General features: G+C 42.7%; 1 protein-coding gene across 2 annotated transcripts in view; it reads left to right on the top strand.

Annotated features, from left to right (window-relative positions):
* The window catches only part of LOC138965664 (short transient receptor potential channel 7-like), a 59,892-nt gene that overhangs the window by 11,245 nt on the left and 33,186 nt on the right, over nucleotides 1-15,461 (top strand). For both annotated transcript variants that reach the window (XM_070337850.1, XM_070337842.1), the window contains 2 exons: nucleotides 12,885-13,139; nucleotides 13,492-13,728. In XM_070337850.1, coding sequence (XP_070193951.1) covers nucleotides 12,885-13,139; nucleotides 13,492-13,728 — 492 coding nt within the window. The remainder of the gene's footprint in view (nucleotides 1-12,884; nucleotides 13,140-13,491; nucleotides 13,729-15,461) is intronic.

Genomic DNA, 15,461 nt, shown 5'->3' with positions numbered 1-15,461 from the left:
CAAAATATTTCAGTTCACAACAGTTGTCTACCTCCAATGAACACATTCTCAGCGCTGAAAGACTGTGAAAGGGTTGATGAATCTAGCAATGCATAAAATGGCCAACAAATAAAACTGTTAGTGTGCAAAAATACTCACAAAAGTTGACGAAATATTGTTCGTTTTTTGGGGGTGGAAAACGTGACTGCGTTTTGACGTTCCACGTTCCGTTTCAGTTGACCTTCACCTTTCCAGCGAGAGACCCCCGAAATGATGACGTTTACCACAACTTCAAAACGAAACGTCCCGACGTTTCGTTTTTTAAATCTCCCTATTAAAATGTCTCACTCTCGACGAAAAGCAGCCAGGATGTTCCCGTTCGTTGAGCGTTTAAATGGAAGGGTGTTTGTACTGTGTGTAAAAGCCTGACAGTATCTGTGATGGTTTACGGGAGGCTTACTGTGCCTTTAAAAAGAGTTAGGGTTTTAACGTCCCTTAAACCTCTTTGTCTATGCGGGAACGTACGGAAAAGAGAAAAGCACGTGACTTTATATCGTGTGATGCATGCTTAGTTGTGTTATTCGTCAACGACACATAATATTTGTGTCCATAATGCATGCAGCACGAAACAGGCCGCTGCAAGCCTATTAAGTCGAATTAAGCGCAAGCAATTTCTGATGAAAAAGACGACACAAACATGACATTTCCACAAACGAACTACACTCGCAGAAAACTGCAATTTAGATGTCGAAGTTATATAGTCATGCACGTGTCTAGAAATGATCGGAACAAAGAACAAGTCGCGTAAGGCGAAAATACAACATTTAGTCAAGTAGCTGTCGAACTCACAGAATGAAACTGAACGCAATGCAACGCAGCAAGACCGTATACTCGTAGCATCGTCAGTCCACCGCGCACGGCAAAGGCAGTGAAATTGACAAGAAGAGCGGGGTAGTAGTTGCGCTGAGAAGGATAGCACGCTTTTCTGTACCACTCTTCGTTTTAACTTTCTGAGCGTGTTTTTAATCCAAACATATCATATCTATATGTTTTTGGAATCAGGAACCGACAAGGAATAAGATGAAAGTGTTTTAAAATTGATTTGGACAATTTAATTTTGATAATAATTTTTATATTTTTAATTTTCAGAGCTTGTTTTTAATCCAAATATAACATATGTATATGTTTTTGGAATAAAAAAATGATGGAGAATAAGATGAACGTAAATTTGGATCGTTTTATTAAAACAATATTTTTTTTACAATTTTCAGATTTTTAATGACCAAAGTCATTAATTAATTTTTAAGCCACCAAGCTGAAATGCAATACCGAAGTCCGGGCTTCGTCGAAGATTACTTGACCAAAATTTCAACCAATTTGGTTGAAAAATGAGAGCGTGACAGTGCCGCCTCAACTTTCACGAAAAGCCGGATATGACGTCATAAAAGACATTTATCGAAAAAATGAAAAAAACGTCTGGGGATTTCATACCCAGGAACTCTCATGTCAAATTTCATAAAGATCGGTCCAGTAGTTTAGTCTGAATCGCTCTACACACACACACAGACACACAGACACACAGACATACATACACCACGACCCTCGTCTCGATTCCCCCCTCTACGTTAAAACATTTAGTCAAAACTTGACTAAATGTAAACAAGTCGCGTAAGGCGAAAATACAATATTTAGTCAAGTAGCTGTCGAACTCACAGAATGAAACTGAACGCAATGCAATGCAGCAAGACCGTAGCATCGTCAGTCCACCGCGCACGGCAAAGGCAGTGAAATTGACAAGAAGAGCGGGGTAGTACTTGCGCTGAGAAGGATAGCACGCTTTTCTGTACCTCTCTTCGTTTTAACTTTCTGAGCGTGTTTTTAATCCAAACATATCATATCTATATGTTTTTGGAATCAGGAACCGACAAGGAATAAGATGAAAGTGTTTTTAAATTGATTTCGAAAAAAAAATTTGATAATAATTTTTATATATTTAATTTTCAGAGCTTGTTTTTAATCCGAATATAACATATTTATATGTTTTTGGAATCAGCAAATGATGGAGAATAAGATAAACGTAAATTTGGATCGTTTTATAAATTTTTAATTTTTTTTACAATTTTCAGATTTTTAATGACCAAAGTCATTAATTAATTTTTAAGCCACCAAGCTGAAATGCAATACCGAAGTCCGGGCTTCGTCGAAGAGTACTTGACCAAAATTTCAACCAATTTGGTTGAAAAATGAGGGCGTGACAGTGCCGCCTCAACTTTCACGAAAAGCCGGATATGACGTCATCAAAGACATTTATCAAAAAAATGAAAAAAACGTTCGGGGATTTCATACCCAGGAACTCTCATGTCAAATTTCATAAAGATCGGTCCAGTAGTTTAGTCTGAATCGCTCTACACACACACACACACACACACACACAGACACACAGACACACACACACACACGCACATACACCACGACCCTCGTCTCGATTCCCCCCTCTACGTTAAAACATTTAGTCAAAACTTGACTAAATGTAAAAAAGAAACAAATAATATTGTGTCATTTTACATCAGAATATTGAATACAACAAGACGAAGAAGAAGAATTAGAGGCGCATGGGAGGAGGAGGAGGAGGAGGAGAAGGAGGAGGAGGTGGGAAGAGAAGGGGGAGGAGGAGATGTTTTGTATCTATTTAACAACTGCGAAGATTTTTTCGTTTAATGCATGCACATCGCATGTCTGGTGGTTTACACAAACTCGATTTGCTGTCTATTTGCCTCGGTAAGGATTTTAAAACTCTCTGGAACTAACAGCAACGTCGACCGTCATTAACCATAGCTGCTAATCGCTGCTGAGTTGTCGCTGCGTTGCTGGTGTATGCGTGATCTGTGAGTTTGGATGCTGAGCAAAGGTGCTTGCTGGCAGTAAGGTAAACTAGGAGCGTGCCACGCCTTGTTGGGAATCAATACTGGAAAAGAGAAATCGTGCATTCATCTGCGCACGTTAAAGGCACACTCCTTGTCATCAAAACATGTTCGGCTCACCATCTCAGATCTGGCTAGGCTTTTACATGGGATGAGACCATCCCTCCACTTAGTCTCATACCAAATATCAACACCCCGACAGCTTGCTGTGCCGGAATGAATTTATTTCTTGCGAAAATTACAAAATCAATTCATTAGAAATGACCCCCGTGCCCAGAGAGCACCCAGGCTGTTCATTTTGTGTATGTGACCAAGTGGAGGGATGGTCTTATGCAATGTAAAAGCCTGGCCGAATCTGAGATGGTGAGTGTTTTCACGAGGAGTATGCCTTTAATAGTTATACATCCGTGGTAACTAAGTTTATGTGCACTTTTGGTCGTAGAAGCATGCAGTGATTCAGTAATGTAAGTTGGGTTGGTGCGGATATATTTGACTTCAATGATCCTGTCAGTCTGTCTGTCTGTCTGTCTGTCTGAGTGCATGTGTGTATATTATATCCGCCGATATGTCCAGGTGGAGGGATGAACTTGTCCAGTTTCCGGATTTGAGATGGTGAGTCGAATTGGTTACACACAGGGCGGGGATGTAGCACAGTCGGTAGCGCGCTGGATTTGTATCCAGTTGGCCGCTGTCAGCGTGAGTTCGTCCCCACGTTCGGCGAGAGATTTATTTCTCAGAGTCAACTTTGTGTACAGACTCTCTTCGGTGTCCGAACACCCCCGTGTGTACACGCAAGCACAAGACCAAGTGCGCACGAAAAAGATCCTGTAATCCATGTCAGAGTTCGGTGGATTATAGAAACACGAAAATACCCAGCATGCTTCCTCCGAAAGCGGTGTATGGCTGCCTAAATGGCGGTGTAAAAACGGTCATACACGTAAAAGCCGTGGGAGTTTCAGCCCATGAACGAACAAACAAACAAGCTTTTATTTTCATGTGTACACGATGTATGTAGCAGAGGGGCATCTGCTTAAGGTGTTACGAGTGTATTCAAGTTGCAGTTCTTGCTAATGTTTATACTCAGTGAGTTACTTGCCTTGATTGCGACGGCGTATACGCACGGTCCAGTGTGCATTCGCCAGAGGGTGCCCAATATGTACTGGTAGAACTAAGATACTTCTTGATTTCAGTAAATTGTTTCATTACATGTCAACTAGTTTGTTTTTAAATGAGTTTTTAGAGATCGCTAGATCTTGTGGGTGTGTCTAAGGTCAGATTTCTTCGACGCGTTTTTTAACCAATCTCTTTCAGTCTAATACCCCGATCCTAATCCTCTTTACTCCCATTTCTACTTCCCCATCCCCACCCCACCCCCTTGCCCCCTTCCATACTCCCCAAAGACCCACTCACCCTTTCCGTACGAAATTCCCCCCCCTCCCTCCCCGCCATGTTTTTGTTACCATCTATGTCACCACATGCGCCTCTGACGCATGAGAACAATAATTGGCAAGCTCTTTTGCACTGACACGTTTCTATTGTTGGCGGAGACATGTTCCTGACTTCTTTCGTAAATATCTGCAGTAATTAATTACCTTTCTTCTGTCACGTGGGCTGTGTGGAGACAGGTAGGATTGGGTCTGTGGCCTCTCCTTCTTCTTCTTCTTGTCGATCACACTTATAATTATTGTCACGCCGGACAACGAGACGAATGATGCTGTCTTTTCCAGGTCTTCCTTGCTATCTTCTCCAGGTCTTCCTTTCTGGCCACACAGTTTTCCTCAGGCTCTCTAGGATGGGGCATCTCTGGAGGATGTGTTCAGTGGTCTGATCCTCTAGTCCACAGCTGCAAGTAGGGGAAGGAGACCAGCTTCATCTTTTGGGACACGTGGGCATTTAAGCAGTTATCCCCAGTGCGGAGTCGCATCAGCACGACTTGTTCATGTCGCGTGAGGAGATGATAATCATCCTTCCGTTTCTGGGGCCTAAACGCTGCCTTGATGGGGGTTTTCATCTCCGTGAAGCTGACAGAGTTGTCTGATTCGTCTCCCTGTCTGTGGCCTCTCGGAGCCCTTCCACCTGCAAAGGTCCATCACGGGACAATAGCCTCTTTAAAGGAAGGCAAAAACTTTAAAGTCCATGACTGACATATGTAGTATCTCCTAGAAAACACGTTGTATACATGTACAAATCCGTTGAGAGCAGCTCCACAGTAAAAAATACTTGTCATGCTCAATATACGTGATATTGCGCAGCAACATTGAAATCTTTTTTCTCGAAAACACTGCTAGGGTTGTCTGTCGGGTTTGTTTGTTGTTTTTGTTTTTGTTTTTGTGAATTGGGATGGTTGCGAATTGTTCGCAGCATCAAAGTTGCTCAGACGGTGTTATTTAGTTTTTCAGATTTTGAAATAATGTATTATTCAGTCGTTTTGGGTAGATGTAAAAGGGGGTATTGAGATAGCGTGTGTATATATCCATGGAATTCCTTGGGCATTTTTCTCTTGTAGACGGTAGAAATAAAGCCACATGTATGTAAGAACAACAGGCGCCAGTCTAAATCCACATACGAGAAGCTGATCAATTAAAAGGTTAAGAATTAATTTCGTGGTGTAAGACCGTCCCACCCACCATCCTCGCACCCTTCCTTGCCCCCTTCTCGCCTCCCCCCCCCCCCTCTCTCTCTCTCTGCCTCTGTCTCTCTCTCGCTCTCTCTCTCACACACACGCATACACACCCACACACACTCACACTCACACACACACACACACACACACACACACTCTCTCTCTCTCTCTCTCTCTCTCTCTCTCTCTCTCTCTCTCTCACTCCCACTCCCACTCAAATGTCAAGAAATCATTACCGTGCTAAATGTGTTCCTTTTTCTAATTCAGCTTCTCTTATCTCATCTCTTTTCTCCCTTTGCTTCCAACCTCCTCTCATCCCCTATCCCCGCCCCTTTCGCCTCTCATCTTCCCACTAATCTATTCCTAGTCCCATTTTCTGATGATCTTCTTTTGCTTCCTATCCGTGTCTGCAGTGTGCAATTCCGGGCTTTAACCGTGCAGTGAAAGCACCCTTCACACCTGCCTTTCTCCCACTGTCAACGAGGCCTCCGGCAAACATCATTGTCACTCATCTCTCTCTACCTGGCCTCAATTGTGCAATCGATTTTTCCTCCCTGCTGTCCGCGTTTAGTCCCAAGTGGTCAGCGCTGCATGAGACAGATTTGGATTTGGGGTTATGCGTGGTTTAAGGGGAGATAATATTTGAAACTTGCTGTCTTTCTTTTTGGATGAGGCAGATTTGGATTTGGGGTTATGCGTGGTTTAAAGGGGAGATAATATTTGAAACTTGCTGTCTTTCTTTTTGGATGAGGCAGATTTGGATTTGGGGTTATGCGTGGTTTAAAGGGGAGATAATATTTGAAACTTGCTGTCTTTCTTTTTGGATGAGGCAGATTTGGATTTGGGGTTATGCGTGGTTTAAAGGGGAGATAATATTTGAAACTTGCAGTCTTTCTTTTTGGATGAGGCAGATTTGGATTTGGGGTTCTCAGTTCTGCATGGTTTAAAGGGGAAATACGTTGAAAATTGCAGTCTTTCATTTTAGATGAGGCATCTTTAAACACGAACTCCCACATATGTGCGCATACCGTCGTGTGAGACTGATACCAAGCAGCGATCGTATTTGTGTCATTGTTATTGATCGGCTGTTTATCACTGTCATCGACACTCAAGTCACTCTCTCTATCTCTTTCTATGTCTCTCTCCTCTGAAACTCTCCCTCTGTCTGTCCGTCAGTCTGTCTGTCTCTGTCTCTCTCTTTGTCTCTGTCTCTGTCTCTCTGTGCCTCTCTCTCTGTGTCTCTGTCTCTCGTTCTCTGTCTCTCGTTCTCTCTCTTTTTTTTCTCGCCTCCCCTCTCTCTCTCTCTCTCTCTCTCTCTCTCTGTCTCTCTCTGTCTGTCTGTCTGTCTCTGTCTGTCTCTCTGTCTCTGTCTCTGTCTCTATTTCTCTCTCTCTCTTTGCTGCTTTCCTCTCTCTCTCTTTCTCTCTCAGTCTCTCTCTCTCTCTCTCTCTTTGCTGCTTCTCTCTTTCTCTCTTTCTCTCTCTCTCTCTCTCTCTCTCTCTCTCTCTCTCTCTCTTTCTTTCTTTCTTTCTTTAATTAAAACCTTTAATTTCAGCTTCAAATTAAATACAGAACCGACGCACTGATACACAGATTTCAGTTATGCACAGGCCACTAAATAGACTTGCAAACATGAACGTATGCACGTACGCACACACGCACGAACACACGTGCCACTTTTTCATTTTGACATTTTGACAAATGTGTGTCAAATTTAATTTTTATTAAGTGCTGTTCAATTAATTATTTTAAAAAATACATCTCTTTCCATGACTGATTATAAACGATTGCAAATTCTTCCTATCAAAGATAGATTTGCATATAACAAAGGTGTGATGATGTATAGAATTATGTCAGGGAATGCACCTACACTTATTGCCTCAAATTTCAAAATAAATCATTATAGAAAATGTAACAAATTAATTACCCCAACTCCAAGAATTGACCTGTACAAGTCGAGTCTATCATATTCTGGAGCAATTATGTGGAACGCCATTCCTAATATAATTAAATTACGAATTCATGAAACATCATTCAAGGAATATTACATGCTGTTTCTTTTACAAAACTTATAAGAAATATTATCAAGCAGATGGCCAAATATAACTGTACTCTCTGATTACACTCTTCAAAAAAAGTTAAGGATCGGTTGAAAAAACGGATCTAATTATAAAAAATTGCCAACAAATTAAACATCGACATAATAATTAAAAGATTAATGTGTTTGAATTAACAAATGAACAATGAGTCTTGACCTAGAATTTTGTTTGGCAGGCAGAGTTATTTCCCTTTGTGGGACTTCTCAAAAGCTTCTGCATTTTGGAAGAAAAAGGGTGTTTTTTATAGCCCCATGAAATGTGCGGAACGCATGCCAGGGCAAAAGGTTGTGATGCACGTGCTACAACAGGGTCCTGGCTATGAACATCGCTTACCAGCTTGTGTTGAAAGGTTGACACGCTGACACAATTATGCACAGTAGCAACATGTCCCCACGAAGAAAAATGAGAGATTTGGATAGAGGAAGGGCAATATAGGATGGCTACAAGACGGTGTTGCTGCCAGGCAAGTGGCCCAGAGGCTTGCAGTGGCTCCCTCTGTCATCATCAGACTAAAACAGAGATTCCACGCAACTGGAAGAGTGCAGGAGCGACAACGTTCTGGTCGGCCCAGAGTCACCACACAAAGAGAGGATCGCTTCATTCAGAGGCAGGCCATGCAACAAAGAATGGCTACGGCAAACAACATTTAGGCAACGCCTACAAGCTACCACCAACACTGTTGTTAGTGATCAGACGATCCGAAACCGCTTACACAACTTTGGCTTGCGTGCAAGGCGTACAGTCCGAGGAACAACCCTGACTGCTAATCACCGAGCAGCTCGCCGAGCCTGGTGCACTCAACATGTGAGGTGGCAACGTCAGCAGTGGGCTCAGGTGTTGTTTACAGATGAGTCCCGCTTTTGCTTGGAACCTGCTGATGGTCGCATCCGAGTGTGGAGGCGTCGCGGAGAGCGCTTCGCAGAAGGCGCTGTTCGGGAACGATAGCGTTTTGGCGGAGGCTCTGTGATGGTCTGGGGAGGGATCAGCACACGTCTAATGACACCTCTGTACCATGTAGTGGGCTACTTGACCGGTGTCCGCTACCAGAATGAGATCCTGCAACCCCTGGTCGTTCCAGCCCTCCAAGCGATCGGCCCTCGTGCGATTCTTCAGGATGACAATGCACCTCCCCATCGCTCTGCAGCTGTAAACACCTTCATCCCGCAGGCCATGGTCATCAGGATGCTGTGGCCAGCCAACAGCCCGGACCTGAACCCCATAGAGCACATGTGGGACGAGCTTTGTCGTCGGGTACAGCAACATCACCCTCCTCCTGCCAATCTGGGTCAACTGCTGCAATGGCTCCAGCAGGAGTGGAATGGAATTCCCAGAGCATTCATATGCAACCTGATCCACTCCATGCGCCAACGATGTGTTGAATGCCTGGCACACAACGGAGGGCACACGCGTTATTGACACTGATTCACATTGTTGTGAATTCCATTTTCGAGGGTTGTCACGTTTGACACACTCTAGCTAAATTGTCGCTGCCGCGTTCGATCTTTGCTTTGTTTGTCATTGCTCCTTGGTTGTTCAATTATATATTTTTTTAAAAATGAAAGAATTCAGTCTTGTCTGTTTTGTATGGCGTGCTTGTAAAAAAGTGATCCTTAACTTTTTTGAAGAGTGTATATTGAAAAACATGATTATATATAATGCATGAAGGATATTTTTTTATACAAACAAATATTTCTCTGTTATATATAATTTTCAAGCATTGCTAAAGAATCACAATGCATCTTAAAATGTCTTATTGGTTGCTTGACATGTTAATTATGGTAAATATGTCATTTGTACTATAGTTAAACTTATCTTTTATTTCTTCTTGTTTGTTACCCCTCAATGGGCGAGGGCCGGATGAAAAAAAGCATGTATACATTGCTTATTCTGTTACCCTCGTAAAATAAATTTCAATTCAATTCAATTCAATTCTCTCTCTCTCTTTCTCTCTCTCTCTCTCTCTCTCTCTCTCTCTCTCTCTCTCTCTCTCTCTCTCTCTCTCTCTCTCTCTCTCTCTCTCTCTCTCTCTCTCTCTCTCTCTCTCTCTCTCTCTCTCTCTCTCTCTCTCTCTCTCTCTCTCTCTCTCTCTATCTCTCTCTCGCTCTCTCTCGTGATAGAAAAGGAGTGTGTGTGTGTGTGTGTGTGTGTGTGTGTGTGTGTGTGTGTGTGTGTGTGTGTACATACGAGTGTGTCTGCGTGTGTGTGTGCACACGTGCGAGTGTGCGTGCGTACGTACGTGCGTAGTGCATGCTTGCGTGCGTGCGTGTATGTGCGTGCGTGTGTTCGTGCGTGTGTGCGTACGTGCATGCGTTCATGTTTGCAATTCTATTTAGTGGCCTGTGCATAACTGAAATCTGTGTATCAGTGCGTCGGTTCATGTGGTCGATGTGCGAACAATTTTCTGTAATCAGAATGTGTTTGCTGTCTGCACACTCCCTGTCCTATAAATGATTGATGCTACCATGCACTAGTACAACGGCGATCGTTAATTTCACTCCATGCAATGGAACCGGATACTCGTGGGTCAATCAGCCGATTAAGCACCATAACTGCTCCAGGTGCGGTACAGTGGTACCTTTATTGTAAGACCTCACGAAAGAGAAGGAGTCTTAATATGAAGGCACATTTACCACATCTATGGAGGAAACGTCTGAGATCATGAGGTCGTATACCAGAGGGAGTCTTATAACAGAGGGTCTTATAACAGAGGTTTCACTGTAATCCTTCATCAGTTAATTCACCCGTGCACTCCCTTTGTCTAAGCCTTCTTTCGAACACGTCCTGTCTGCTCTCTGGGAGTTAGGAGGGTAGAGCTTCATTGTTGTGAAATCCTTTCGACCCCCCCCCCCCCCCCCCCCCCATTTTACATTTTGTCAAGTTTTGACTAAATGTTTTAACGTAGAGGGGGGAATCGAGACGAGGGTCGTGGTGGTGTATGTGTGTGTGTGTGTGTGTGTGTGTGTGTGTGTGTGTGTGTGTGTGTGTGTAGAGCGATTCAGAGTAAACTACTGGACCGATCTTTATGAAATTTTACATGAGGGTTTCTGGGTATGATATCCCCAGATGTTTTTTTCGTTTTTTTGATAAATGTCTTTGATGACGTCATACCCGCCTTTTCGTGAAAGTTGAGGCGGCACTGTCACGCTCTCATTTTTCAACCAAATTGGTTGAAATTTTGGTCAAGTAATCTTCGACGAAGCCCGGACTTTGGTATTGCATTTCAGCCTGAAGGCTTAAAATTTAATTAATGAGTTTGCTCATTAAAGTTGTCATTAAAATCGATTTTTTGCAAACAGATTTAAAATTGATTGCATCGTATTCTTCATCACATTCTGAATCTAAAAATATATACATGTCATGTTTACTCTTAAAATGTGATCACAATTAACGAAAATAGAATAATTAGTCTTACGATTAAAATGTAAGAAATCGATCCAAAAATGATGTCATCTTATTCGTGATCATTTCCTGATTCCAAAAACATATGGATATGATAGGTTGTATTCAAAACAAGCTCAGAAAGTTAACAAGAATACAGAAAAGCGCGCTTTCCTGCTTAGCACAATACGCTACCGCGCTAATCTGGCGTGTCAATATCACTACGTTTTGCACGTGGAAGGTGAGCGATTTCCTTCACGCGGGGATTGACGAAGCTGTACTGTCTTAGTGAATAAATACAGTGCGTTCAGTTTCACCCCGTGAGTTCGACAGCTTGACTAAATGTAATAATTTCGCCTTACGCGACTTGTTCTCCTTAGGCACACAATTATATAATTAAAACATTTAAAATTAAAAAGTTAAAAAGTTAACCAACAAAAGGAGGTCGGAAAACTTCAGCACGTGATAATAAAGATGACGATGATGATGATGATGACGATGATGATGATGATAATGATGATGATGAAGATGAGGCATGAAGAGCATACATATGTGGTTATTCATAAAATCAAATGCATACTATGCAGGTAATTATAAATACAAGCTGGTAGCAATCGAACATGTAGCAATAGTACAACAAAAATATGTTCAGAACACACAATGCACAGCATATCTTTGACGTAATACTAAGTGTGGCAAATCAAAAGGCGTTAAACTACTCTCTCTGGAGAGAGAGAGAGAGAGAGAGAGAGAGAGAGAGAGAGAGAGAGAGACAGAGAGAGAGAGACAGAGACATTGGGAGAGAGAGAGAGAGGGTGAGAGAGAGGGAGAGAGAGAGAGAGGGAGGGAGAGAAAGAGAGAGAGAGAGAGATGGAGAGAGAGAGAGAGGGAGAGAGAGAGAGAGAGAGAGAGAGAGAGAGAGAGAGAGAGAGAGAGAGAGAGAGAGAGGGGAGGGGGGGGCGGGTTTGTTGATCACATAAAACCAGCAAATCACAAAAACAATTTCGAAGGGGTCTCTTGCTTACAAAGCCCTAGACAATACACATGACAGATAGACATCCGTTTCATAACACACTTGGGAAAAGGTGACATATTGCTAATAGCGACTTCGTGTGATCTATGTCATTTGATTAATAAACAGATTTCACGTTACATAATCCAGCTTAGCACATTGTCAGCAATGAAACGACGGGGGTCCAGACGGAACCATGCATTGTTTATAAAGACACAATACATTGTTTATCCCTGTCTCTTCATTTGTGTTTGAAGTGAGGGATGATCGAGATCATGTTCTGTACTGCTCAGTCATCCTTGTCCGAGTTTGTTTGAATTTCTTGATGATATTGGTTAGTTTACTTCCAATGATATGATTGTGCGTGCACCCAAGAGAGTCGAGATTATGAACAATCCGCAACAGGAAGCCTTTTCTCATTTCTACAGCGTCAAAATGGCATCACGTTGTCACCCAACGTTAATCTTAGAGGTAACCTAATGCACTTGTATTCGAGTTTGCCTGCGCCGCCGCAATCGTATAATTTGCATATGATTGTTGAGGATTTCCAAGACAGACGGACCCAGCGCCACATTCACAAGGATGCATTTCACAGGGATCACTGAGATTTAACTTTTTCTGTGTACTAGATAGACCACCGTCCGATCTCCTCCTTTTTTTATTCACCGTACAGTCCTTGTAACTACTTTTTTGTTCTTCCCTTGCTCTCCAGATTGTTGACAGATCGAGGCAGCGCTGCAGGCCATATCGGCGGGACACATTCACTGCCGATCGAGGAGATTTAACCTCAGCGCCATGATCAGTTTCAGCTCAATAAACATCATCTTTATTCATGTGGACATTATCCTTATTGTGTTGCCTTTCTCCTCCAGATTGTTGAAGTCCTCCTGGACCGGTCGAGCCAGCACCACATCCACGAGGCCGTGCTGCAGGCCATCTCGGCGGGACACATACAGATCGCGGAGACTATCCTCAAGCATCGTCGTTACCTGGAGCTGTGGAAAGAGAGGAGGAAGCTCGGTGACACTGATGGCTTCTACAAGACGGCCTACGCCGAGTCCCAGTTCTCCCCCGACATCACGCCACTCATCCTGGCGGCACAGAAGAACCAGTATGAGATTGTACAGGTGAGTGAAGAACCGGGTTGTGTGTGTGTGGTGTGTGTGTGTGTGTGTGTGTGTGTGTGTGTGTGTGTGTGTGCGCGTGTGTGTGTGCGTGTGCGTGTGTGTTTGTGTGTGTGTGTGTTTGTGTGTGTGTGTGTGTGTGTGTGTGTGTGTGCGTGCGTGTGTGTGTGCTCTCTGGTGTGTGTATGTGTGTGTAAAATAAAATATTCGCATAAACAAGCATACAGACTCATGGGAAGAATTTGACTACAATTATTTCAGCAAACACTGGGGATCGACAACTCATTGTACGCATACAACTTACTGTTCATAATAAATCCATTCTTGCATTTCTAATTTTTATGATCTGTTTCAGCTCCTTCTACTACGAGGAGAAACCATCCTGAAGCCGCACAAGTTTTCCTGTGGCTGCCAAGAGTGCCGCAACAAGATGAAGTTTGACCAGCTGCGACTGGCCAAGTACCGTCTCAACGCCTACAGGGGTCTGGCCAGCGAGGCCTACATCTCGCTGTCCAGCAAAGACCCCATACTGACCGCTTTCGAATTCAGTTCTGTACTTAAACGTCTTTCACGTGTGGAAAAACATTTCAAGGTGAGTGGATATGGAATTCGTAAAGGCTATCCTAAGATTCCTTCATTGAGCCCGGAGGTTCGCGAAGACTTTTTTTTTTTTTACCGGAAATTCAGTGCCAAAGCTTCGTGGAGCGAGCTTTGTGAAGTCGTCTTCGTAAAGTTGACTTCGCCCAATTAATTCCAGGTTTTATATCGTGTCTTAAAGATGCAGTACAACACCAAAAACATATCATACAGATGTATAGTCTACTTGTGGATACAATAACAAGGATTTGAACCACCATTGACATGTCCAGGTTTTTACTTGAGATAAAAGTATCATTCAACTTGGACACTTGGATATAACAAATCTGCGCAGCTGCAGCCTATGCAGAGTGATGTTTTTAAAAAATGTAATTGATTTCGCAGGTCGACGCTAAATGTCAATCACAAAATTAATTCACCAAAATATTTCTTGTCCTGTTCCTGGTCTGTCTCTCTTCTTGCATCAAGGGCAGCAAAAGTCAAGACTGATACATTCATTTACATTAATATATCTTTACAGCATTTCTTGAGGACTGCTACCCAGACAAAACTAAACATGGGCCAGACGCAAAGACAATAATAATAGTTTTAATCGATTGAAAGTAAGTAGCTCGCATTAGTTAAAACAATTAAAAAAAATAAAAAAATCGGAATGATTCCAGAGGAGTGTTCTGTGGAAGTGGTGAGAAGGGGGCAGTACAAAAGATTGTGCCAGATCTTTAGCATAAAGGTTAATAATTTAGAACACGACGCCTGGGGCACGCGCGTTAACAGTGCATCACGAGGTAAATATGCAGTTGTTTGAACAGGATAACACACACACTTCCACTCAGAACTTGGGATACAGGCCTGTTTGCACTAGACTCACAGTTCCTTTTAATCTCGTTAATGATCATGATCAAACAAGTTTGAACTTTTATAATAGGCCACACGTGCATTTTGCACAGCTCAAAGCGAACATCTCCAGGTTGCTGTGGACATTGCCGTATTTGCATAATGCACTACAGTTACACTTTCTTTTGCTCTTATTAGCATTTATAATTTCCTAAGCAAATAAGTTGGAACGTTTGCGTCCTAACAAGACGGAACAATGAGTGCTCTTTAGACAGGACAACACAAATGTTTCCGAGTCAGGAGGATAATAGATTTTGTTGCTTTAGAAAGGACAAAGCTGACACTTTCTCTCACTCTCAATAACATTCAAAACGTCGTAAGCAAACACGGTTGAAATCTTGGAAAACAGATACAATGCTGAGTCTTGTTAGAATGACTTAATTTACAACTTCTGAAACCAGACGAAGGCTTTTCTGCGATCACGCCCGCGATTCAAAAAAGTAGTGTTCTGTGGACAGCGCTACAGTAAAAAATAAACTCCGATCTGTCTGTTTTTGACCAAAAAAACATAATATCGAGCGGACATGGTATTTTTCTTTCAAAAATCTCGCAGATCAGAGTTCATCATTTACTGTAGCGAAAACTAAGAACTTGTCTTCCTTGTAAAAGGAAAGAGTAATGCTCTAAGTCCTACAGGCTAAATATTTCGTCTCTTAAGGATAAGATATGGGTTATATGATTCGAGTCTTACGCCCTCACGGCTTTTGACGAGATACACAAGTGTATGCGTGTTTAGGTGGCATCAGCCATCTGCACTTATGGCAGAATGTCCAAGATCTTTTACGTGCCATTGTGGTGACACGGGGGTGGGACATGGCTTCCGTCTCTGGGTCT

This window comes from Littorina saxatilis, linkage group LG1 (genome assembly GCF_037325665.1).
Source record: "Littorina saxatilis isolate snail1 linkage group LG1, US_GU_Lsax_2.0, whole genome shotgun sequence".
Classification (NCBI taxonomy): domain Eukaryota; kingdom Metazoa; phylum Mollusca; class Gastropoda; order Littorinimorpha; family Littorinidae; genus Littorina; species Littorina saxatilis.
The sequence above is the reverse complement of the archived record's forward strand: the minus strand, read 5'-3'. Positions and strand labels throughout refer to the sequence as shown.